The sequence below is a fragment of the Pinus tabuliformis genome, chromosome 1_1, assembly GCF_031772625.1.
Source record: "Pinus tabuliformis cultivar Carrire ecotype Pingquan chromosome 1_1, CPIR1, whole genome shotgun sequence".
NCBI lineage: Eukaryota > Viridiplantae > Streptophyta > Pinopsida > Pinales > Pinaceae > Pinus > Pinus tabuliformis.
The window spans coordinates 799,045,158-799,072,817 of NC_142297.1; the positions used below are offsets into that span (position 1 = coordinate 799,045,158).

General features: G+C 38.1%; 1 protein-coding gene across 1 annotated transcript; it reads left to right on the top strand.

The window, feature by feature from the left end:
- Nucleotides 1-23,707: 23,707 nt before the first annotated feature.
- On the top strand, nucleotides 23,708-27,109 carry LOC149216421 (uncharacterized). Its single transcript, XM_089389948.1, has 2 exons — nucleotides 23,708-24,289; nucleotides 24,380-27,109. The coding sequence occupies exons 1-2, from the start codon at nucleotides 23,708-23,710 to the stop codon at nucleotides 27,107-27,109; spliced, it is 3,312 nt and encodes a 1,103-aa protein (XP_089246074.1).
- Nucleotides 27,110-27,660: the final 551 nt, after the last annotated feature.

The window sequence follows — 27,660 nt, forward strand, 5'->3', positions numbered from 1 at the left end:
AATGCAAACAGATTTTTTCTCCATTAATTAACTATGAGATTCAAAATCAAGATGATAAAGGTTTCACCAGACAGACATTTCAATCAGTAGAAGTATCATCACAAAGCTTATCTGAAAATTTGCAGGGTGATAAAGATGAAAATGACATTTCACTTTCATGGCATGGAGGCCATCCAGAAAAATTGTACAGTTGCCTAGATCAATTAAAAATTAGTGTATATATTTTGGAAGACCCTTTTGTACAGTTTCTAGAGTCAACAAAGGAAATCAAGTATTTCCTTATCTTATCATTTGTTGACAAGGTTATAATTGGCTTTAGAATCTCAGTTTTAATCACAAACAAGCACAAGCAACAAAATTCACCAATGTATATGATGCTTGAATGGTTGCATTGGCTATTTCATTTTACCTAACCAGTAGTTGGAAAACTGATTAGAGTAAGTAGGTAGGATTTTAGTTTGAATAAATTCAGTTTTTCAGCAGCAAGTTTATTTCAAATCAGATTTTAGTACAACATGTGTCAGATTTCAGTTTGCAGAAAAGGCTATGATTTCAGTTCAAGATTTTTAGTCACAGAGATTATACAATAAGGAAGAAATCACAAAAGAACAGTTTACAATGTAACTTCAGTCACAATTCGAAGGCTACTGATCTTAAAGTTCTTGACATTTCGCCAAGAAATGCCATCCCGATGTGGAGCCACTGTTAGAGTCCTATAGCGATAGGATTCATAATTTTGAATTGGCTAAGGTTAAGCCTTGTAATATTGTACACAACTTTTCTTTCTGCAAATGTTTTCCATATTAAAAAATAAAAAAATGTAAAGAGGATGTGTCCTAAAATAAATATCAAAGGACAAAAAGAATAAGAAAAGATCAAAAAATGAAAACATATGAACTGCAAACACAAAAACAGATCATGAAAGTGTGCAAGTCTAAATGCCACTACTATTTTACTTCTTCTGCAAATAATGGTTGTGTGCAGCTTATCATACACGCCACAACCCATGGTAGTCAAACTACTTAATATTGACTATTTCATGCTTTGAATTTTACGTTTATAGTTAGATAATAAAATCTGACCAAACAGCTTAATCTTGGCAGATCATTAAATAGGTAGAGAAAATAAAAGGAGATCATTAGTTTAATCTGAGCCCTTGGAAGATATAAGGTTAGAAGTAGATAGTTTGATTTATAAAATAAAAGGAAACAAAAGGGTTTGCTAGCTTAAGTGCACCCACCAAAATGAAGAAAAAATGTTAGGGTAAGTAATGGGTAAGTAGAAGAAAGGTTGCTGAAGTATAAAGTTGATTGGACAAAAGCACATTTATCATGCTTAATCATATGTTTTAATGTGCATGAGCAGTTAAGAAAGCAAAAACAGAGGTTTACAAGTTGATTTAATTGACTCCCCTTCATTCATTTCATCCCTATACTTACTAATTTCCTCATCCACAAGTATGTTCTAGTACTAAAAATCCTTCAAGTCATAAAGGCTCAAAGCATTTATCTAACTTTTGGTGGGACCAGACCCTCGGCTTAATGACTTATCGACATCAAGTGTGAGAATTCCCTTCATAAAAGTCATTTCCCTTCATTACCCTAATAAAACCACTTTTCCTAAGGTTAAACTCCATTTGCCTATGAAAAGTAAAAAACCCAATGTTAAATTCCATTTTACTCAAAATACCCACAAAAAGATTTTATCCTAAGTATAAGTGCATGTAAAGGAAAAGCGCAAATATTACATTATTCTTAGTAGTATTTTCACTCCGCCCATTTCAGTTCATATTAATTTCTAACTTAATAATATAGCTCCTGATATACCTTTTCCCATATATAAATAAATCCCGTATATAATACCCCAACCCTTAGTTTATCTATAAACTATATTTTTAACCCATGCCCCCGAAAAAACCCTCTTAACTCACCAATTCTCGATAAAGTTAAGATAATCCCTTCATTAACCCCATCCGATCATTTAATCCCATGTTTAACTCGTAAATAATAACAAACCACAAAGGATTAAAGCCCTAGGCCACCCAAAACCTTTGCCCATTTCAGCCGTGCTAATCTGTCATCCGATTGCCGCCCAATCGTCAGCACCCAAATCCAATGGTTCACAGCCATATCAGCTTCACCTGATATCCAACCTTTACCTGCCCGATAAAGTGGTATTGCCCGGGCCCCCATCTGCTATGTGTCAAGCGTTAAGGTAGATCAGGTGAGCTCACCAAAATACTACCTACTCGATAAAGTGGTGCGATGGCATCTGATACCGCCTCCCCGCTAAACCCGAAACCACTCACTGTTCATAATATAAAATTCTGTGCCAATTTACCCATTACCCGTTAAAACCCCGAAAACCCTCATTTTCATGGCTTTTACTCAATTACACAGCGAAACCTATCAAACACTTTTGGCGCCACCCTGAGCCTCAGAGACATGATTTCACCATGGATTCCCTCCCAAACACCTTCCGGACTCTGTCCACAGTTCTTCCCATTTTCAGTACGACCTCCAATGGCCTCCTCGCAGACCTGTGTTTTATTAACAAATTGTTGTATTTTGCAGGTAATTAGTAGAAGACCAGAGCTTGGATAAAACAGTTTTGATACTAGTCACAAAACTTGTTTACTCCAAGACTTGAAAGGAAATCTATTTAAAAACCTTCATTAAGAAGAAGAAAATAGTTATACACAGAATAGAGAAAGAAATCATTCACATAGAGACATTGACTATTAAAACAAAGGAACCAGACAGAGTATACAGTCAAAAGACAAACAGATTAAACATACAGAAAGTTGATGAATATCCATTACCATATGCTGATACATACAAAAAACTAAATGATTCACTATTGAAATACACAGTAAAAATTTAAAATGTATAGTAAAAGTAAAAACATAGTAAAGGATATTGACAGTCATCAAAGTAAAAGTGTATCAGATGAAAGAGTATCAGTAAAAGTGTGTCAGATTGAAAAATCAAAGTGAAGATAGATGAAAAAACATAACAGTCAAGGTAAACAATAAAAGTAAACATGGAGACAGTAAGGGTTAAAAAGAGATGAAAACACTTTCACCAGAAACAATAAAGTTTATCCAAAGTAAAGGTAAAAATAGTTAAAAGAAAATTAAGGTTAAAAGATGAAATCAAAGTAGGTGTTATCACAAAATCAAGCACTGAAGGGCTGCTGATCAGGTAGACTCTGTGTAACTATTTCAGACCAAGCTTTTGACTAAGGATTAGCCTCCCTAGCCTGAGAGGGCTCTCTCAAGAAAAGGTTATTGATTTTGAATGTTGATAAGAGGACTAACTCTTGTACAATAGATTTAATGAAAGCATAACTGGTTGGAAACACACCAAAAGATATCTCATTGGGCTATGGAGTCTATAATATCAAGTAAACAAGAAAAACACAGTGAACTCATAGAAATCAAGGCTCTTAGCATTACAAGTCAAACATATTCCACCACACATAGCTTGCTGTATACACAGGAAGTCAGAGCATATAAGTATGAATTCTGAGTGATTGCATACAACAAAACCATAAAATAATATAAGGTATAACACATCATCACTTCATTTGACCATGACAATCCTTCGAGAATCTTGAGAAGAGAAAAACTCTGTTTTACTATTACTGTCAAAAAGATCTTACAGTGGCCCAAAACAACACACTTTTTCTATTAAGTATCCAACCTTTTTTACATCTAAGTTATTCCTATATATAGCCTATCAAAACACTGCTGTACGAGACTCCTCATCAAGCATGAAGGGAGCTCGGGCTTTTGACATAAATGACCTTAACAATAACATAAACAAACTAATTTATTACAAGAGATATGATGCTACGAAAACAGAGGATTCCATCATATTGGCACTTTAAGTCTTCTTCCTTGTATACCCTGCTGTGTCCTTAGAGCTTGCCACCTGTAGTACTGCAATAATAACCATATCCAAGCTTAAAACAGAATCAATGTACATACAGCTCCGGATACTTGATGCATAGATGACTCAACAACCGAAAAGAAAATGAAGCCTATATTCTTGGTTGCTGCCTCCCCTCGGTGTTCATATATTAATGATCCATCTTTAAGCCATTTAAACCTTGGATAGTCCCGTGTGACTGAAGAAAACTCATAACCCAGCCATCCCACAACTGGACAAGTGTATCATTTAACACCTCAGCAGCTCTATCCAAACCCTAAAATTTCGGAGATAAAGTGACTTTTAGGCAAAAGACAAAACTTCGGCTTTTTCTTTGAATATTTACACCTGACCTCCTTTTCAAAATATCTGACTGATCTTCTATAGTCTACATGCTGATATTAAACCATCTCTTTAAATATATGCTGATCTCAACATTCCAACTCAAGCTTTAAACCTAACCAGTCATCTACAGCAGTTTCGTAGCGCGCTACGAAACTGCTGTAGGTCATCAAAATTAAATATATGAACCTCAAAACAGCAATATTTCAAATCTATGATTCCTTTAGTCTTTCCATACAAGTGTGAAGACACAAAAAAGTCTCAAAAACTTTTTAAAAAGACAATGGCCCAAAATATATCAAAATTTGAGAAAACACATTCCTCCTTGAATCATTTAGCTAGCTTGTCTAGCTTTTCTTTCAGGCTGATGACTTCCTCCTTCAACTTCTTGTTCTGTGCTCTTAGACTTGCATTCATTTGTTTCATAGTTTTTGCCTGTTTTAGAGCTGGTACTGTCCATACATAGGCGTCAGATACCGAACTAGCTTGACTGATCAAACTTGTTTTACCTTTCATCACAGCTTTCTTATAACTAGTATATCTCACTGCCTTCTCTTTAAAAATATTATGAACCTGAGGTATCTCCTTACTTGCTCCAGCTTGTTTTTTAATGGCAACCACATTTCCACTTTGACTAATAACCACCTTATTGTCCTTATTCTTGTTTTTAACTGCTTGGACTATTCCAGAGAAGATTTCAAGTGCCTCTGTCCTAGGCATGTCTGAAGGGACTTTCTCTTTTTTAGCCTTTTCTGCTTCCTTCATTTGCCTCCTAGTCATTGGTCTGCGAGGTTTAAAGGCATACTCTTCACCTGGTTCTTCAAACTTTAACCTTTTGGAAGCCTTTGACTTCTTAGAGCTCTCAGGTGAAGATTGTGTTAGATCAATATGCATAGGTGACACCAATTGATCTGGTTCTATTTCAAGTGGTTCAACTTGGATTGGATGTTCTTGTTCTAATTCAATGGCTTCCAGCAAATCATTTAGACTACCCTTAGAAACAGGACTCTCTTCCACATGAGCTGATTTTCCTTTTTCTTTGTTCAGCTGGCCTCTAGTTCTTGCTCTTGAAACTCTTTCAACTTCACTAGACTTAATTTCATCTTTTCTTTTGTGAGTCTTCTGTTTAGATGATTCTGGTGTTTCTTTAAGCGGCAACTTAGAAGCTTCTTTTTCAGATACTTTGGATGATTTTGAAGTTTTGACTACTGATGCCTCAGGAGTTTCTTTAACTGCTAACTTAGGAGTCTTCTTTGTTGATGCTTCAGGTGTTTCTTTGACTGTTACAGACCTCTCTGGCTTCTTTGTTTTAGCTTTGGGCTTCTTATGGTCTGTTATTTCTTTCCTAATCTCAGCCAAAGTAGTATCCTCACTCCTGTCTTCTCTTTCTCTTACAGGTAATGGAGTGAGGCCCGTTTTACTAGGGAAACCGGCCATGAATACAAACGAATCCCAGTCTTTACCAATTTTATGTAGGCTATCCAACACCAATAATTTAACCAGACCATGATGAAAAAGAGATGTTTCATAAGCTTCCTTTTTCAACTGAATCTTGTCACACATCTTAGAAATACTCCTGAATAAGTAAAAAGGAATGTCTATTGAGCTCTTACCAGTGAAGTGTAGTAGCAGCTTGAAATGATATGAGTAGACTTTGTTGTACCGACCTTCACATGTCAAGTACTTCTGGATGCATGTCAATAATGTAGCATAATTCTCCTTAAGATAGCTCCTTGGGACAGCTTTAGTAAGATCTTCGTCTACATATGGTGCCTTTAAGAACTCCTTACACGGACCCATATCAAACTTGAAATTCTTGAACCATTCTTGGCCACCTCTTGGGATTTCTGTGACTGTAGAAATGACTTCAGGGGAAACCGGAAACTCCAGCATGGCCACCTTTGAATTTAATCTCGTGAAGTTCACTGCAAATGCCTTGGTCACTTCTGCATGTCCACCTTTGAGTTTTTCACAGAACCGCCAACAACCAGCACCTCTGAACGCCTTTGCTACTTCCTCATCCCTGAGGGTTACATCTAATCCCTCCGGCTCTGTTCTCACACATCTACCCGAACGGTGCTCCTTTCTTTCCATGTTTCTTTGCACAATTCTACACAAGGAAATGACGGTGGTTTGCAGCACGATAACACTCTTTGGCTGTAGAACTCAGGCTCGCTTGCAGTAGTCTGTTTAGAATAAAGCTCATGCTTTTCATAGAGTAGAAGACATTCATATGTTATGAAAAACACATTATGGAATGACCACTTCCTATGACGTCCTCCAAACTGACACCTAACTCAATGAAATCAGACCTGATGGCAAAGTAATGGCTAATCATGACACGTAAATGGTGTGAGGAAACAATCATAACCGGACTCGTGACTCACCACTTCTCGGATTAGACATTCCAGGAAAAAAGCTAGACAACAGCCCGAAACCCCGATTTCGTAGCGCGGGCAGTTCAAATTTAAAGGAATGCGCTACGAAATCGCTGGCAAACGGGCCGCTACGAAAACACGCAAACATTATTTAGCAGCAGAACTGACCAATCACACTCGCGCTACGAAACTGCGCAAGTACCTAAGAGATCATACCCGCGCTGCGAAACTGCGCAAGTACCAATGACATGACATGACATAACTAACCATGATGGAAGATGACTAATGCCCTTGCCTTTACACGAATTTCATTCATAACTCTTGAATTTCAAAATTTGAAATTGACATAAGTTAACAAACTTATTTACAAGACCTCAAGACTTTATAAAAACTTATGGATAATTAACATATACATGAACTATAGATTCTAGTGATAACAGTAGGAGTGGTACATTTTCCAGAAATTTCTTGTTTAAGTCATAATTTTGCAGAAACTATTGTGGCCAATCCAAGATGAATTTTGAGAAAATAGAGGAGGTTTGTGTTCCTAAAAGGCAAGTATACAAAAACCTATCTCACGTTTCACACAGGTATTACAAAAAGGGAGACAAATGCATATCTTCAGAGCCTAGGTTTCGGATTGTGCAAAGTCCTATTTTTGACATATTTTTGCAGAAAATATTGTGAATAGATGGAGCTAAATTTTGGGGCACTGAAATATTTTTATCTCAATAACATACTTCTCTACAATAACCTCTTTCACATTTTACATATCTATCTCAGATTGAGATATACAAGGGTATCATTGGACCCTAATTTTGCAGAATTTCTGGGGCAGAATGCATAAAGGAAGGAGGTAGTTAGTGACTTGGAAGTCTCATCATCAATTAAGAGTTGCTATCAAATTCAAATTTCTCTTATTTGTCACCATTAATCCATAAATATAGTGCCAAATCGATTCATTAGTTTTGACTGTCCTTTATTTAAGTTCTATTAATGTAAAATAGTTTGAGATATTTGTAAAACCAACCTTGATATTTTTTCAAGATATTTAGTTTAGAATTTGTATAAGTACTTCTCCATTTGAAGTATTTTGAGGTGGATTCTGTTAGCGCTTGGAATTCACCTAGGCTGAGATAGACAAACTCTCAAGGCTACATCAAACCATTTCACCTCGTAGCTAGCCCTACGAGGTATGAGAAGGCTCTCTCGGGTCAGATTTGATAGATCTTTCAATAGGATTAGGCTGACCAATTAAGAATAAAGATTTTAGGCTAGTAAATTGATAAGGGGTTTGATTTGATGATTTGTGGGGGTTTTGGTGGCAATTGGTGGAAGTGCAATTCAAAGTGCGGGGATTGAGCACAGTTTTCACAGGGGGATCTAAGGGGCAAGGTAGGAATGAGTGTTGATGTCTTAATCTGAGATGGATGATCAGAGATGATAGAGGAGAAGCTAAAGAGGGCAAACACACAATTCGAATCCTCTCTATACAGTAGAAAACATTAAAATTGAACAAACTAAAAAGCTGAGCATGTCAAAACATGAGTTCAAACTTTACCACTTCATCTGTCCAATTTAGAAGCATAAGAGAGATGTGAAACACATAAACAAACTTACAAGAACATGTAGAGAACACACCATCAACAATCAGATCCACAAGAATCCTCAAAGATGTCTGTAAAACCCTGGCTTTCCTTGCCTTCAATTGCAGAAATAGATGCACAATATACAATAAAGCTTCCTTACACAAGAGTCCAACCATGAAAATGAGAAGGAGAGAGCATAATATAGACCTCCTAGACCATATAACTCCTTTCCCCACCTCTAGGGGTCGAGCTCAGCTTCCTAGGAGCAGTTTGAACTAATTCTAAACTAAGAACTAGAAAATAAGCAGTCAAAACAACTTGCCTCTATTACTTAGCTAACTTATCCATGCATTAATTTTTCACTTTTTACATCAAAGAAGCTTCTAGAAGGGTAAAGAGAGATAAAATCTACCAAAGTGCCATGAAAATATTACATTTATCCTTCATCTACAAGTAAAAATAGTCAACCATAGTCAAAACAGCGTTTTTTGACCAAAAATGTGAATTCTGGCAAATCTGGAAGTTCTGGTCGCGCCCCTGGAAGTTCTGGTCGCACCCCTTTGCAGCTGTTTTTGAGTGGGTTTCACTAATCCAAATTAGGTGCAAGATGGCTCATTGGAAAGCTTGGTCTGTATACTTTCCATCCCAAGTGGAAGTTCTGGATTTGGAGTTGATTTGACCCCTCAAACGTTAATTCTCCCAAGGTCACTTTCTGCAACTCAAAAAGTGGGCAGAAAGTCATTTTTTTGATGTATTTTGAGCTTTTGGAGGCTCAAAACTCAAAACCAGACTTCTCCCAAGCATTGGTAATTTTTATTTTTGCATGCCCTTTCCAAAAATGCCAAGTTTTCAAAATTCCGAGCAGTCCTTCAAACTGGTCTCACCCGGGGTGAGACCAGTTCTTGGGAAAAACCTGTAATTGGCACAAAAAATTCACAAATGACAAAATTTTCTCCAAATTTCTTGAAATTTGGGCTGGGAGTCCCCAATCAAGTACCATGCTCAGTCAAAGAGGCTTTGGCCAAAATTTGGAGTGGATTGGGCGTTTTCCTTCGTTTTTGTGCTTTGGCCAACCGTCCTTGGAGCACCTTCGTTCTCGCCGGTATTTTTGACGTTTCTCTCAAACCATGACACCTGTGTAAAAAGTGAAAGAGGTTTTTCTTCCTTGGCATGTTGTGGACAAAAACCTCTCTCATTTTTGCAAAATTCATCTTTGATTGCTCAGAAACAGCTTTTGAGTGAAACTTGTCCCGATGTGTGAAACAAGGGATTTTGTCGAAATGGAGCGAAATGAAGGGGATAGAGGGCTTCTAAATTTTTGGGGAAATTTTGGGAGTGGGGAGGGATGTTAGGAAGTAGGGAAAAGTGGAATCTCAGAGATTGAGTGAGGGGAAGGGGTCGAAAAGGACAAAACACAGGCCAAACCTAGAAAATTGCCAGGTTGTAGCTAGAAACTAGGGTTTGTGCAAAAATGAAGAATTTGGCGGATCTAAGGGATGGGAAGTGTTTGATAAGGTACTTTAAGGATAGGGAAAGGTGTATGGACATCAGGAAACAAGTTTTGCCGGTGATTTGACCTCCCAAGAGAAATTAGCTTTCAAAACCCTAGGAGAGGGAAATGAGCTTGCCTAGGCACAACTGAAGCATGAACATGGTGTAAAATGACCCATTAGACACTGACATGATAATGACAACCCTCTGAATGATGATAGGCTCAGCTGAATGATGACATAGGCTGACATTTGGGCAAACTTTGAAAAGAGTGAAAGCAAACCCTAGACCTAATACCTAGTGACCAAATTTTGCTTGAAGACTCACTGAAATGACAAAATTTGACCTTGACATTTCAAAATCACTATGTAAGAGCACATTTGATCACTGGAGGAAGGCTGTAAAGACTGACACTAACATTGGCTCCAATGGGGATGGTAGCTCCTTGGAGGTGCCAAGAACCTCAGACCTCTTGGGAGAGCAGACCAGTGCTTTCAACCATTGGGCGATGGAGTCATTATTTCGGCAAACGACACAAGACTTTGACTCATTTATTGAATGAAAACTTGACTGAAAACTGACTGAAACTTAACTGGAACTTGACTCAAACCGACTCGATGGCAAACTGAAATAACTTGAAAAAACTCACTCAACAAACCAAACACAAATGACTCATGACCGACTTAACTAAAACAAGAGAAGGGCAGCAGTCCATCAAGATTTGAAATCATGATGACAACCACCTGTGTTTCTTACAAGACAATACACATCAAACTATATCATAATGCCAATGTAACCAATCAAGCAAATGCCTTCTTGATTGATTCTCCCAATCAGATCTCATGATCAACAATAGATACTGGTAACCGGGCATGCAACAACATAGCTGACCATGATCTCCTTCATCACTGAACATTGCAATAAACACTATCACTGCTGGCTGCAACAAACTTGCTAGAGGATCGTGAAAAACATGAAGATTTGCCACTGCCACCTCATGTTGAAAGAACAAGGTGTCTTTTGCTTCAAATTCTGATCTACCTTCATCATATGCTTCAGTAAAAGTATGCTCATGGGCTTCAAAAAATTCTGAGCAAGTAGGTGAGCAAATCTCCTCTTGAAATAACATTTCAGCACATGAAACATATGAGGAAGAATCTGAAATGGAATCCTGAATGCTATGATCTGCGGTAGTTTGACAGTATGGTAGGTCATCTTCAAATGATATGACAGCCGGATTATCATCTTTGTGAAAGAAAACATTATCTATTTGCTGATCTACAAGACAATCATCTTTTTCAACAAAGGAAGAAGTTTCCCCAACACTTTCCTGACTATGTGTGCATTGCAAATCTGCTGTAGCTTGGGTTGTAGCATGACCTTTCAAAAGCTGATCTATCTCCTCTTCAGACAAAGGAGATAATGCCTTTTGTTTTCTTCTGCTCAAACAGTGATTGTCTTCATATGACATGGCAATCAAATTATCCAAATTATGATTGAAAGAGGGTTTTTCACTTACTTGAATGAAGATCTCATCTTGATTTTCATGAGCTGGCTGAATTACCTCCTCACAAAGGCTTTGGTCAATAGCTTTGTCTTCTTCATTCCGGATGACCTCAACAACAAAACTTTCCGGATTCAACACAAGGTATGCTTGGTTATCACAATCTGAATCCAGAACTGAAGTAGCTGTCCCACATTCTCCAATATGCATGTTGTCCTCTTCCGTGAGCAGATCTGAAACAAGCTCTTCTCTTTCATCATTTTCAGCCATATGGCCATCTTCAACCTGCTGATCTTGACAAATATCTTCTAAGATTTCTATGTGCTGCTGAAATGGATTCTCAGACAGGGCTTCCATGATCTCTTCATCCATGAAATTATCATCTTCATAAAACTTCTCAAGGCTTTCAATAAAACTATAGGCATTCTTGCAACAGTCTTGAACTAAATTCAATGATGGATAAGATGCTTGATATCTTTTAATGAACATAGCATGAAAATCCTTTAAACAGTAAATACAAGCAGGTGGCAAACTTTCATACCATGATTGGGCTTTACCTTCCAAAGTAGCCATAAACATTTTCATCAAACAATCCTCAGGAAAATTGATCTTTAACTTGCGAACATGCATATGAAATCTAATCAAATGTAAAGCAGCATCCTTCTTACCATCAGCGTTAAATGTGGGCAGATTCCTTGACCAATCTACCTTGGGCATCTTATTCGGAAAACCTGGAATGTGATCTCGGCTCAAGGGAGCATACCTTCTTGCAATCTGATCCATCTTGAAAATCTCAAAGCCACTGATCTATCTGCAGTGAAGTCACCATGAAACATCAATCTCCAGAGTTTTCAGTGAAGGAGTCGCCAGTGAATAATTTCAGCCTTTCAAGTGTCTGATCGTTGTCCACTATCAACGATCAGATCTGAACTTGATACATGTACTGGGGTAAAGTGTCAATGAAGCGCTATGTTCACAAATCCCACGGAGATAGACTGAAGCAGCGCTTATGTACTTGCGCTGATGTGAAACAAGAGCGTTTTCGAAGGCTTCTGGCGTAACTTCAGGCTCCGTCTAAGACTTATGAAATAACACGACAATGAGCAAACGATTAATATGTTCTCCCCAGTATGGTCGCCAATATGTTAGCGCTTGAGATTTCACCCTAGGCTGAGATAGACAAACTCTCAAGGCTACATCAAACCATTTCACCTCGTAGCTAGCCCTACGAGGTATGAGAAGGCTCTCTCGGGTCAGATTTGATAGATCTTTCAATAGGATTAGGCTGACCAATTAAGAATAAAGCTTTTAGGCTAGTAAATTGATAAGGGGTTTGATTTGATGATTTGTGGGGGTTTTGGTGGCAATTGGTGGAAGTGCAATTCAAAGTGCGGGGATTGAGCACAGTTTTCACAGGGGGATCTAAGGGGCAAGGTAGGAATGAGTGCTGATGTCTTAATCTGAGATGGATGATCAGAGATGATAGAGGAGAAGCTAAAGAGGGCAAACACACAATTCGAATCCTCTCTATACAGTAGAAAACATTAAAATTGAACAAACTAAAAAGCTGAGCATGTCAAAACATGAGTTCAAACTTTACCACTTCATCTGTCCAATTTAGAAGCATAAGAGAGATGTGAAACACATAAACAAACTTACAAGAACATGTAGAGAACACACCATCAACAATCAGATCCACAAGAATCCTCAAAGATGTCTGTAAAACCCTGGCTTTCCTTGCCTTCAATTGCAGAAATAGATGCACAATATACAATAAAGCTTCCTTACACAAGAGTCCAACCATGAAAATGAGAAGGAGAGAGCATAATATAGACCTCCTAGACCATCTAACTCCTTTCCCCACCTCTAGGGGTCGAGCTCAGCTTCCTAGGAGCAGTTTGAACTAATTCTAAACTAAGAACTAGAAAATAGGCAGTCAAAACAACTTGCCTCTATTACTTAGCTAACTTATCCATGCATTAATTTTTCACTTTTTACATCAAAGAAGCTTCTAGAAGGGTAAAGAGAGATAAAATCTACCAAAGTGCCATGAAAATATTACATTTATCCTTCATCTACAAGTAAAAATAGTCAACCATAGTCAAAACAGCGTTTTTTGACCAAAAATGTGAATTCTGGCAAATCTGGAAGTTCTGGTCGCGCCCCTTTGCAGCTGTTTTTGAGTGGGTTCCACTGATCCAAATCAGGTGCAAGATGGCTCATTGGAAAGCTTGGTCTGTCTAATTTCCATCCCAAGTCGAATTTCTGGATTTGGAGTTGATTTGACCCCTCAAAAGTTGATTCTCCCAAGGTCACTTTCTGCAACTCAAAAAGTGGGCAGAAAGTCATTTTTTTGATGTATTTTGAGCTTTTGGAGGCTCAAATCTCAAAACCAGACTTCTCCCAAGCATTGGTAATTTTTATTTTTGCATTCCCTTTCCAAAAATGCCAAGTTTTCAAAATTCCGAGCAGTCCTTCAAACTGGTCTCACCCGGGGTGAGACCAGTTCTTGGGAAAAACATGTAATTGGCACAAAAAATTCACAAATGACAAAATTTTCTCCAAATTTCTTGAAATTTGGGCTGGGAGTCCCCAATCAAGTACCATGCTCAGTAAAAGAGGCTTTGGCCAAAATTTGGAGTGGATCGGGCGTTTTCCTTCGTTTTTGTGCTTTGGCCAACCGTCCTTGGAGCACCTTCGTTCTCGCCGGTATTTTTGACATTTCTCTCAAACCATGACACCTGTGTAAAAAGTGAAAGAGGTTTTTCTTCCTTGGCATGTTGTGGACAAAAACCTCTCTCAGTTTTGCAAAATTCATCTTTGATTGCTCAGAAACAGCTTTTGAGTGAAACTTGTCCCGATGTGTGAAACAAGGGATTTTGTCAAAATGGAGCGAAATGAAGGGGATAGAGGGCTTCTAAATTTTTGGAGAAATTTTTGGGAGTGGGGAGGGATGTTAGGAAGCAAGGGAAAGTGGAATCTCAGAGATTGAGTTTGGGGAAGGGGTCGAAAAGGATAAAACACAGGCCAAACCTAGAAAATTGCCAGGTTGTAGCTAGAAACTAGGGTTTGTGCAAAAATGAGGAATTTGGCGGATCTAAGGGATGGGAAGTGTTTGATAAGGTACTTTAAGGATAGGGAAAGGTGTATGGACATCAGGAAACAAGTTTTGCCGGTGATTTGACCGCCCAAGAGAAATTAGCTTTCAAATCCCTAGGAGAGGGAAATGAGCTTGCCTAGGCACAACTGAAGCATGAACATGGTGTAAAATGACCCATTAGACACTGACATGATAATGACAACCCTCTGAATGATGATAGGCTCAGCTGAATGGTGACATAGGCTGACATTTGGGCAAACTTTGAAAAGAGTGAAAGCAAACCCTAGACCTAATACCTAGTGACCAAATTTTGCTTGAAGACTCACTGAAATGACAAAATTTGACCTTGACATTTCAAAATCACTATGTAAGAGCACATTTGATCACTGGAGGAAGGCTGTAAAGACTGACACTAACAGATTCTATTAGACATTTCTATAGACTTTTTTGATCAGAAGACCTAGAAGGTTATTGTATCATTTGTTGAGCCAGCAAGCTGGATTGATGAATAAAGATCAGACATTTCAAAGGATTCATGTGTTAAGCGAATTTTAGAGAAGTATTCTCATGTGTTGTTGCCATTTTTCTCAAGTTATTCATAATCTTTAATTTTTTTCTCAATCTAAATGTTATAACTGGAATAATATTTCAGAACTTGTTTAATTACACTTTGTCTTAACAGTTATGCATTTGAATGTTTTCTTCTGATATTTAAATTAAAGAATTCTTAATTTCTCTTTGGTTTAGATTGATTTCATGAATATCCAAGTTAAAGGATTCTTAATTTCCCTTTGATTTTGATTACCCCTTCATTCCTCATGCATTATCCGGGTCTGAGAACCTTGAATTGCTCTCTCACCCTGAGTGAAACCCTTTCATCCCTCTGTCTCAAAGATCTGAAAAACACTTTGTTATCTTGCCCTTTGAAAGTTCCCTTTAGTGAGTTAATCCACTTTTGTTTCCTTATTGTTTGACTCCATAGCCCAATGCTCTAAAGACATCATTCTATCCATCTGTCTAAGTGATCCCACCACCCAATCTCAAATACAAACCAAAAACCCCTTGAATAATCATAACTAGCCTAAAAACATCTTAACTAAAACAAAGTTAAATTTTAAAGGGAGAGCCCTCTCTGAGCATCAAGAAGGCTAGGTCATGACCTCCAAAAGCGGTTTGTGGTTACCTCGATGATTTCTTTCTTTAACCTTGAGAAAATATTGAGTGATAACAAGTTGTAACAAACACTCTGGAGCCTTAGATGGCTAGGATAGAGACCAATATGATGATGGTTTTGATGATGCCCGACCGTGAGGTGGAATCACTATTTGATGGGTTCAGGTGGATGGCCTCTAGAAGACCTGGATGCTTTTGGATTGATGTGTTCTATGAGATCCCACATTCATGCTTGGAATATTGCATGAGGGTGAATGGATAAAGAGAGATTTGGATCAGCCATTCTATGGTAGGGTGGAAGGTGGAAATCCCATCCCAAGATTAGATTTTTCATAATTAATGAAATTTTATTTCTCCTTGTATTTCTATGAGCATTTTTCTAGATTATATGTGGTCTCTATGCCTGCACTTTTATTGGTATTTGTGTTGCTATTATGCTGGTTTTTTATGTGTTTTATGACAACAGCTATGTATGGATCTCATCATGTTTTTACTTGTAATTGAATGGTCAATGCATCCATGACCTAATGGATGGAATGACAGTTCATGTGTTAAGGCATCAATGTTTCTTAGTGAATTTCAGTTAAGTATGAGACCCCTATGCTCAAATATGTTCTTTACACCTGTAGTTTACATATTCTTGATATGTTTGATGAAATGTTTGTCATGGATAGTAGGGGTTCAGTCAAGGTATTAAAAAAGTAATTGGTTCAGTAATTTCACTTCCATGTTATTTTATTGCTATGAAGATGTGATTAAATTCTAGGCAATGACCTGGGATCTGGGCCTAAAAAAGTGGCTCAAATCTCGGAGGCATTGGCACAACATTGACAAAATGAGTCTTTGGATGCTAGTAGGCAAGCCTGTGAGAGAAAGAAGAGGTCCTTGGACACTGGTATGCCTATAGCATGAGAGTGACTAGGGTTAAGTTTTCCAAAAGCTCAGTGGGACCTAGGGGCAAGCTGCATGAAGTGTTGGCATGGTTCTTAGGGGTCCTATAGCTGATGTGGAAGGTCTATATGGTGTGTTTCTGTCGGTTCCAGTTCCTTTTCCCCATGTTGGCTGCTTGCTTGGGTATATGTGGGAGGAGGGCGTTAGTGTAGGAGGGAGAAATCATGGTACATGAGCTATCCAAACCTTGTTTTTCCACCTTTCTTCCTATACCTTTTTCTTTTGATTGATTTTTCTTCATAACTGCTTAGATCTCTGGGGGATGAGAACATGGTGTGTAGGGTATAGTAGTGGATACCCCCTGAAGGTGAGGTATCTCATTCCCCACTAGAGGTTGGGAAAATCATGGGTTCCTTAATGATGGAGGGGGCTCATATAGTTCCATAAGAACTAGGGCGATGGCCATATATAAGGGGTAGGGCTCATGTTTGGCTTTTTCCCATGTGCTAAATTTGTATGTCCCAACTATATTTTTCATTTTATAGTACATTTTATTTGAGAAAGGCCAAATTATGCTTTTTCCTTTTGTTTTAGCTACATCAACCTTCGGAGCATCATTCTAGGCCCGACCCAAGGTGTGGACAAGGGGAGGGGGAGAATAATTCCTTGTGGACCCAAATGGGTATAATGATAAATGGGGTTGTAATGAGCGGAAGGGGACCAATGCATATGGTATCGAGAAGCAGGATCACACAATAAAAATCAGGGTTTCCCATGTAGTTTCATCACTAAATATTAGTAGCCAATAAAGGAGATCCCAGTGGACTAGGATACAAGGTTAACCATCAAATTGTGCAAAGGAAACAAGAGTATAGACATAGCCCACTCTTTTCGCCAAATCCCCTCACTAATCCATACCCAAAGTGTCCATGATAAGTAGACAAAAATACCCAAATACACAATGAAAATCCATACCTTCAGGGTTGGAAGGCCCACCTTCAAACATACAATCATAACAGATGGGCGAGGGACCACAGGGCTAGCTCAAGTGGCGAAGAAAATGGCACATTGAGCTATCTAGTGGCTGCAAGGGGTTGTTGGCTTCCCACTGAGGACCATCTAGAAGAAAAAAAATTCTCTTATGAATATCAACACCCACAAAGTTGTAGTATAGTGGCGAGTATTCCCGCTCATGCCAGTGACCCGGGTTTGGTTCCCGACAATTGATGTACCTGGACCACCATGCCCAACTGACTTCACACTTGTACCATACGCTTGGCAGACGTTCCAGTGCCCAGATGAGGATGTGTCCCACATGGGAGACAATAGGAGGGCTTATGTTATCATTCCAACCTTTACATATGGTATACAAACATTATCGATCTAATTGGAGACCCGTGAGGTTGTCATTGTGCCCCACACCCATCTAAGGGCACCACATTGGATTTTCTTGGATATCAAGGGGCCACCCCCTTGATAACTATGTTTGGAGACTATTCTCTCATTGGTACACTTTGGAAACCATTATGCCTACTCAATGGCCCAATGACTCATTGTATCTATTATTTTTCCCTCTTGAGAGGCTGTGTATCCTTGTATTATTGAGCTATCTTGGTGGGCTTATCACCAAGTCATGTCATTATTGTACATTATTTTATTATTTGGGGAATTATTAGGATATTCATACCCCCCGATGGATTGTGTAAAATATATGAGAGTCTCATTCATTCCTCTCATCATCACTTGGATTATAATAGTATCTCTTGAGAGAATTTCACATTTCCTTTTGGAAGATGAGTTTGGTTTCATGGATGAATTTTGATGTTTGGTTACTATCTCTTGATATTGGAGCTTCAAATTATGTCTTGAATTGATGGTTGCATATACTCACTATATATGTAAGTGTTATTTTCATGTTTATCTTTACATTTATCTTGTCACATGAATAATGTATGGGATTTTCGCTCTCTAGATCTGAAATTTCCTTAACGTGGAATTATGGAATTTTGATGTGTCAGATATATTATATGTGTATTATATGGTGAATTAATGTTCCTAGAGGTTAAGACTTATTGATATAACCTTGATAATTCATAAAATATTCCACATTGAAGTATAAATACATCTGGTATCTAAGTTCATGCCCTAGATTCCATGTGAAGTTGCCTATGATTGGGTGAAAGCTCTAAATTTCGAAATAAACTTGACTCTGTCTCTCCCTAAGGCAAGGCACTAGTCTAGACCTTGGTTGTCAATTAAACAAACATTGTTTTCACTTGTTTCTCCTCTCTCTAGGCCTAACCATATAAGGTCTCCTATGGAATCAAGAAAAATATTTTGTATCCATCCAAAACCCTTGAAAATTGGTCCACAACTACGTTGGGGTCTTATCAAGGGATCCTCCAAGTTTGAGCTCAATCTGACAATGGAATCCCGACTGATATTGCAAGCTAGCCCAAGGATCATTCCTATCCCTACGTTGTTGTGGGTTAATTTCCTCATTTGGATCATTCCATTTGAATTTCAAAAGAAAAATGTTCTTTTGATCCTATTTTATACCCTAGCGATCAACTCCATACCCTTGACCTCATTTGGGTCCACTTGGGTTCTTTATGGTCCCGTAAATTTGTAACTCAGATTCCATAAGGATTACATAGAAGTCCCTTCCCCTTAAGGATTCTTAGGTCTAGAATACCTCTTTTCAAGGGATATCCTCCAAACTTAGGCCTAAGTATCCCATTATCCCTTCCTATAGAGCCTACCACCTTACTTCCTAAGCAAGTAAACCATTTAGCTGAGTCTCTCTTGTAAATAGGCTTATAGGAATCACTCTCCATCCAATCATTGATCTATTTATCCTTGTGATTCTTTTTATATCGGGTCTCCTCCTATCGATGAAATTTTGTAAAGAGCAAGGAGATTTAACTGAGGTGACAGTGGGCTATTTCTCCATTGTTTCCACTTGACGTAGTAGTTTCTCTATAAGATCTCCTCCTAGGACCCCTGCTAGTTTGAGCAGTAACATTTTTGGTGCCGTTACTGGGGAGGAAGAAGGTCTACCTCCCTAGTGAATCATAGGGGAATTGATTCATCAAGCGACATCGAAAATATTCCTTTGTCGACTCTAATGAGCCTCAATATTGCAGCAGGAATGTTGTAACTCCCAAGGATACCAAATTTAATTATCAACCTGCGGTTCGTAAAAACTTAAGAGGTATCGACACTATATGTGCAGCATATAATGTGTCATTTCTTTGTTGTCATCATGTAATGGAGTGCATGTAAAGAAATCAAATCCTAAACTAATTGCAGAAAATGAAATGCTCGAAATGGAAACCTTAACCTATTGCAAGAAATAAAATACAAGGAAAGAAACATATTTTAATTTCATAAAGTAAATATCATGAACTAAATTTCAACCATTACATTTCAAAGAGTTTACATCCATTAACAGATTTCATTGGATGTGGAAATCAAGAAAATCATCATTGCCTTATCCAATTCATAAATTTGTTCATTAACCCAAATCGCTGAGATGTTTTGCATAGGTAAAAAGGCAAGTCCTAAGTGGTTTTTATCCCTCCTCAACCATTTATTTAGAGCCTATGTGTCATGATTCAACCCTAAGGACAAAAAATGATCTTTCTGAGCAAATCTGGGCAAGTATATATGCGCAGGAAAAGTACTACAGGAAATTATAGGATGTTACAGATTTACTATAAGAATTTCTAGTTCATCGAATGACCAAGCAAATCAAATCCAAATTGGATGGGACAAAAAAATTTATTGACTAGGATGTATTAGGTCTCTATTACGAGTGGAATCACTCAAAAATACCTCTGTTAACCCATGCTAAAAAATAGAAGAAAATTGCTAGTATAAAATCTAGAAATTCAAGAACTAGTGAGCTAGTAAATATATCAAATGCCTATCCTAATAAAGTGAAAATAAAATGGGGTAATTTTTTTTATTAAAAAATAATTTTGTGATCTAATTCATGTAGATCAACTCAATTGAATCTCGTTAGCATGCTCTAAAAAATAGTAGAAATTTACTGTTATTTGCCATGAGGGACTTCCAGAAATCTAGATTTGGGAATAAGCAAGCTAATCCAAGTAGATCAATGATTACTATGACCTTCCAAAGTTTTTCAAATTATGAAATGATACCTGTGATCCTACAAAATAACTTACTTCAACCATTTAACCCAATCCTACAACAAGAAATCATTAATACTAAATGCAGAAATAGAAAAAAAGATAAGAACAAGAGATGCATGTGAATAAGAAGCGAAAAGAAGAAAAGTAAATGATACAAAAGGGCTATAAGTCTCTTGGGATAGCCAAGCCCAAGGAAACTCATATTCCTATGAAGGAGACCAAGATTTAGAAGTTGAACATGAAACAAATCTTCATTATTTCCATCAATACAATTACATCCCTGCAAGGAAATGACAGTGGAGCTACAAAAATATGAGTTCTCTCCACAAGAAGACTAATAAAAATCAACTCCTAGAGGAAAAGTCGACTTGGTACTTATAAAAAATTATTAGGAAGCATTACCCATGAAAGGAGGAAGCTTTCCCCATGAAAATCCCTCAAAGAGTGGTTCTGGATCCCAATACTATGAATCTGCATTATATGATAGGGAAAACATTCCTAGATTTTCTCAATCATTGGAGCTCCAAAATCTGTGCAATAATTTCATAATATCTTCTTGATTTATTATTTAATATTGATCCTCCTGTAATAGGGAGAAAGTCCCTAAATTATCTCCTCCTCCAAATATTGGGATGATTTTCTATCCAATAGAGATAACCTCAATCCCTAATGAGGAAACCATTTTTATTTTGGCTTCCAAAGAGAATCATTTTTTGGGATCTATAGAGTAGGAAAGAACTTGAATAGGGTTAAGGACAAACTTATATACATCCATGAAATTTCATTAATTTTTTTAGTAGTTCCTTAATCTAAGGATGAATTCCAAATAGAACCGAACTAAAAATAGATACAACTATTTGAATACAAGAAATAGTAAGAGTTACCATAAACTAGAGAAGCCTCAAGATAAACCTCTCTCGTTATGTGTAGTTGTCCATAAGTTTGTTGAGGTAGCCTTCCCCAATTGTTTCCTAATAATTCTAGGTTTAATAAGATACAAAATAAAGGATAGAAAAACCTAATTGTTTAAAATTAAAGAGATCCCACAAATGAGAATAATTCACTGAGAGAAGGGAAGGACCTAGTCTAATATGGCTAGACTCCTTCACTTAAAATTTATCAAACCGATCGAGTGATGTGCCTACCCCAAAATGGAAAATTATATGTTTATGAAAGGGAATGGAGAGAGAAGAAACATCAAATGGAGATATACATTATATAAGTTGATGTTGATTCCCAAAAAGCTAGAAAATTCACCTTAAACCAAATCCTTATAGATGTAGTTGATCCCTAATCTTGCATAGACAATGTTGATGGGAGGTCCAAAAGAATTAACAAGCATACCAAAGTTGTTATCCTCACCAAAACTAGTATGTTCTATTGCCCAATTATAACACCTACAAACTCTATTATCCTATTGATAAAACACATAACATAATGAGATCCTTCAATAGACACAACCAAAATTAGTGAACATAGGCTTAAGGTACTACAAATTATTTTTTAATCTCCCAATCTGATGCAAATGGAATGATGAACCATCTACTCACTCGTGAGGGAATAAATGCAATATGAAACCATCAATATGAACTTAGAGCTATGGGATATAACATGTATTGATACCCCTATTTTTCAATAGTATTCTAATCTCAAGGTCTAAAGATATGTTAGCTCACTTGTCTTCCACATAGTTGAGGTGTTTTTTGACATGGAAATAGGAGGAATGTAAAAGAAAATTTGAATCCTTTTTAATCCAAATGATAATGTTTGTCAAGTTCTTTCCCTCCAGCATCACAAATCATTCATGGCTTTGATGATGGCTATGGAATCTCCAAAAATTTTAAACAAGTTGACCATTTCCTCCTTTGTAATCAATATCCCTTACATGGCCAGTAAGCCTTTGCCTAGTTATAGTAACTTGTCAAATCCCTATGCGTGGACACTATTTTCTCCCAAGATCAAGAATTACTACCCTCACTCTCACCACCCTTACATCTTTAAAGAAAAATTAAGAAGAGCACTGGGAAATATTTATCAATACATTAAATGAAACCTATAATGATGATACAATAATGGGTGGAAGTGATTCATCTTCTAACCATTTCTAGAGCAAGACAAGTTAAATTGTAGATGCTAATTGTAATATACTCCATGTAATCTCGAGTATTATGGATGAGGATTTTGATAATGTGACAAATGAACCAATATATGTTAGACCCATGTGCAACAAGCCAAAGCTAACATTCAATCTTACAATTGATTTTGAGAAAGGAAATATGGTACTGGTAAGATTAGGAAATGATGAGGAAGGGGAGATGATTTGGATGGAGAAATCCACCTCGAATATTTCATAGGATGATGAAATTGAGATTGTTCATGCAAGGTTGATTGGTGGAAACCAATTTCAAGGAAATACATGGAAAATTATTAGAGAAATATTGGATAACAAATCCCAATGACATATAAATTGAATCTATTTCAATTAATATCATAGTTTGGGCATGAATTCCAAAGAAAGAACATTACAAAAAGGCCAAGATAAATAAATGTGGTGTAAAAGATATGGGTGGAGATTATTCATGAATGTATTTTTTTCATTTTAAAGATCCATTAATATACATTAATATTTTTTCTTTTATACTTTAAAGTAGTCCCAAGTGCTAGTAAAGTTGAAAAAGTAGTTAGTGTTAATAATCAAAATCACTATATTAATAACATACATAATATTTATATATTTAATTAACATCAATAATTAAAATGGTTACTAATAGTAACAAATATATTATCCTTGAGTCAAATATTGATGAAATTTTTAAATACATAATATAATTATTAATGATAATAAAAATATGCAAAAAAATATAAGTTTAAGAAGAATAGAAATTTAGAGTAGGTGAGGCATTCAAAGTGGTGATGCTATCTGAGTGAGGACTTTGGTCCTGCAATTCCTCTTTGTGTTGACAATGTAATCTTATGTAATGTAGTATCAATCTAAAAAAATGATATTTTAAATAGAATATGTTCAAACACTTCATAAATTACTCCTTATATATATATATATATATATATATATATATATATATATATATATATATATCTCCCTTCAAATTTAATCATACCTGGCTGAAGGACCCATCCTATGTCAAGATGATTTCTGAATACTGGTCCGCACACCCTATCAGAGGCACAGAATCACTTGCTAAAGGATTCTGCAGGAACCTCTCTGAGATCAAACATATATCTATTGTTTGGGCAAAGGAGAAACAAGCTCGAGATATTGCACAGCTTACCCATATTGAGGCTGAGTTATCCTCACTCACCGATGAGAGGGGCTTGGGGTTCATATCAGCTGCAGACAAATGTCAGTTAATTGCTCTGGAGAATCAAAAAGCAAAGATCCTCAATGAGAGAGAGGAATCCATCCGACTGAGGAGTAGGGCATTATGGATTCAAGCAGGGGATGAAAACTCGAAGTTCTTCCACAGCTTCACCAAAGGCAGGAAAGCATCCAATACTATCTGGAAGCTCCCTACCCCTGATGGTGGAACTGCAGACACTTTTAACAAGCTCGCACACTTGGGCATCTCACATTTCAGGGATCTATACAAGAGTCCCCGTGAAGTAAATTTGCCAGATATCATCAATGTGGCAAATCACTTCCCGAGATTTGTGGAAGAGGATGACGAGGAGGCTCTCAATGATCCAGTTACGGCGGAGGAGCTGGAAGGCGTACTGAAATGGTTCAAAAAAGATAAGAGCCCCGGCCCGGATGGATGGACCATTGAATTCTATTTAGCCTTCTATGATGTTCTGGGACAGGATCTTCTGGACGTAGTCGAGGAGAGCAGAACCACAGGATCCATTTATCATGCCATCAACTCTACTTTCATTGCTCTCATACCAAAATCTGATTCGCCTGAATCCTTCAATGACTACCGACCGATCTCCCTTTGCAATTGCCTCTACAAAATCATCTCAAAGACAATTGCGAACCGTCTTAGACCTATCCTCTCCAGATCCATTGCCCCGCAACAATTTGCTTTCCTCGAATCTAGGCAGATTCATGAGGCCATTGGCCTGGCACAAGAAGCCATACACTCCATATGGTCCAGACACCTAAAGGCCATCCTCCTCAAAATTGACCTCTCCAAAGCCTTTGACCGGGTCAGCTGGCTCTACATCAAAATGATCCTCATCCATCTGGGTTTTCCCCATACCTTCATAACATGGATCATGGCCTGTATATCATCCCCCACATTCAGCATTCTCATTAATGGATCGGCCTCCCCCTTTTTTCACTCTGAGAGAGGACTGAGACAGGGATGCCCTCTATCTCCTCTGCTCTTCCTATTGGTCATGGAAGGACTTAGCCGCCTCATGGACTCTGCCAAGAGATCTGGAGATATCCGGGGCCTTCGTATATCCGATCATTGCTTTCTCACTCACCTGCTCTTCGTGGACGATGTTCTCATCATACTTGATGGCAGTATCCGGGACTCTCGAACCTTCTCAAAGATCCTGCAACTCTTCTCTGCTGCAACAGGTATGTTACCAAATCAGTTGAAATCAACCATCACCTGTACCCATACTTCGGTACAAGAATCTCAGCTAGCCCTTCAGGCTTTCCCCTACAATGCGCACCCTCTGGACAGAGGCCTCAAATACTTGGGCTTCAATCTGAAGCCTACCTGTCATAGAATTGCTGATTGGGTCTGGTTGGTTGCCAAATTGGAAAAAAGACTCTCGGGCTGGAGCTTCAGATTCCTCTCTAGGGCTGGCAGACTGGTGCTCATCAAATCAGTATTAGAGGCTACACCGGTTTTCTGGATGGCACTAGCATGGATACCAAGGAATATCCTCGGACGGCTACAGCAGCTATGCAACCGTTATCTCTGGAATGGAAATCAGGACAAAAGAATGTATGCTTGGATAAGCTGGAAGAAGATCTCTTTGCCCAAAAAATGGGGCGGTTGGGGTCTCAAAGACCTCCCTGATTTCGCTAGGGCACTTGCTGCCAAGATGGGATGGACCCTATTAACTAGTCAAAATCTTTGGGCGCATGTGTCCTATCACAAATACATCTGGCCCCAGGATATAATGGACTGGGCTAGATTACCATCTTGGTCATCGAAGGGATGCTCATCAATCTGGAAGGCTCTGATACACTCCCTTCCACTCATCCGAGATAACCTTGTATGGAGAATCAACGATGGGTCGCTGGGCAGGATTGGCATGGACCCGTGGATCAATTGTGGGGGCAGGCACACCCTCACCCGCGACCTCATTACTCATCTCCATAATCGGAATATTCGAAATTTTGTCCATATTGCAGACCAACAGCGCACAGACATCTTCTCACAAGCTTGGAAATCTGCACAGCAGCTCGATCTCCCCCCGCAGTGGCATCAGGAATGGAATGAATACATTCGTGCCTTGACCGAATCCCATATCCGCATCAAACAGGGACCTGACGAACTCATATGGTGCAAGGCGGATCATGGTATATACGCACCCAAATATGGATACAGAGAACTCATTTCTCACAGGATACCTGATACCCTGCCCTCGTGGTGGCATAACATTTGGAAATTAATCGCCCCTCCCCGCTCCAGATTATTTTTCTGGTGTGCCCTCAAAGGCATCGTCCCCACAGGCGAATACCTCACTCACAGAGCCGTCTTCGGTCCCACATGGTGTATCTTCTGTAAGGCGGCATCCGAATCTACAGACCACATACTCCTCCATTGTCCGGCTGTACTCACGCTATGGAACAATATTTGCACTCACCTGGGCATAGCGAGGACCTGGACTGGAGATGATCTCACCGGTGCATGGTCCACCTGGACCCAAAGCCACCCGGGCTCCAAGCTACTAAACCTCCCCCTCGTGGCATCATGGTACATTTGGCTTGCGCGGAACCGTGTGATATTCGAGGAACAGGCTGTGAATTGGCCTCAGACTGAAACAAAAATCCTCGCCGCATACCATGAATTACCCGACCCTCCCCCCACACGATCCAGGACGATTCGGGCGATGCCTGCCATTGATAAATCGACCCCATGGGCGTTCTTCGATGGGGCAGCAAATCAAACGGGGTGTGGAGGTGGATTTATACTACATATAAACGAACAACACAGATTCCTTGTAAAAATGGGATTCGGCACAGGATCGAATAATTTCGCTGAACTATCTGCCATTCGAAATCTAATGCATTTCGCATTATCTCATCAGTGCACAAATCTGAATATATTCGGGGATTCTATGGTGGTTGTGAACTGGATCAATAATGACTCCACATGTCATTCTCACACACTCAGCAATTTATTATATGATGCACACACTCTCAAAGCTGCTTTTAATTATTTCTCCTGTTTACACATTTACAGAGAGCATAACTGCGAGGCTGACAAACTATCCAAAGAGGCCTCGGTACTTCCCAGAGGCGAATGGCTAATTGTGGAGCAGCAGGGGACTGAAGAACACAGGTTTTATCATAGACCATATATCGATCACAGAGACCAGCGGGACAATAGTCCCGATAGACGATAGTAGAAAAGCTTTTTGTCATGATGAACTGTACATAAAAATGGATGATATTTTGTATGCAAATGGATCCTATGCGATCTCGAAACATAGATGTATTTCCTTATTTTTGCAACATGATCTGAACAACACCCTGCGAGGTGATTTTGAATGAACATCACAGCAATGCCAAGGGCATCTACTTATGTAATTTTCTAACTTTTAATGAAAATTACTGATTTTTCCAGTGGAAAATATATATATATATATAATCAATTTTGATCACTAAAATGATTAATAATAAAATTGGATAGATTATCGAAATAAATGTTATTAAATAACTTTAAATAGGTAAAAAGTTTCTTACACATTAATTTATTGTTCATGAATTAAACCTCCATAACTTCGTTTTTACAATAATAATAATAATAACAACAACAACAAATTAAATGTTCCTACTTTTATTTATACATTCTTTTGATCCTTAGAACATTATAACCGATACTTATTCATAAAATATTTTTCTTATAAACTTTAAAGTGATGTCAACTTTATGTATTAAAAAATTATTTTGAACA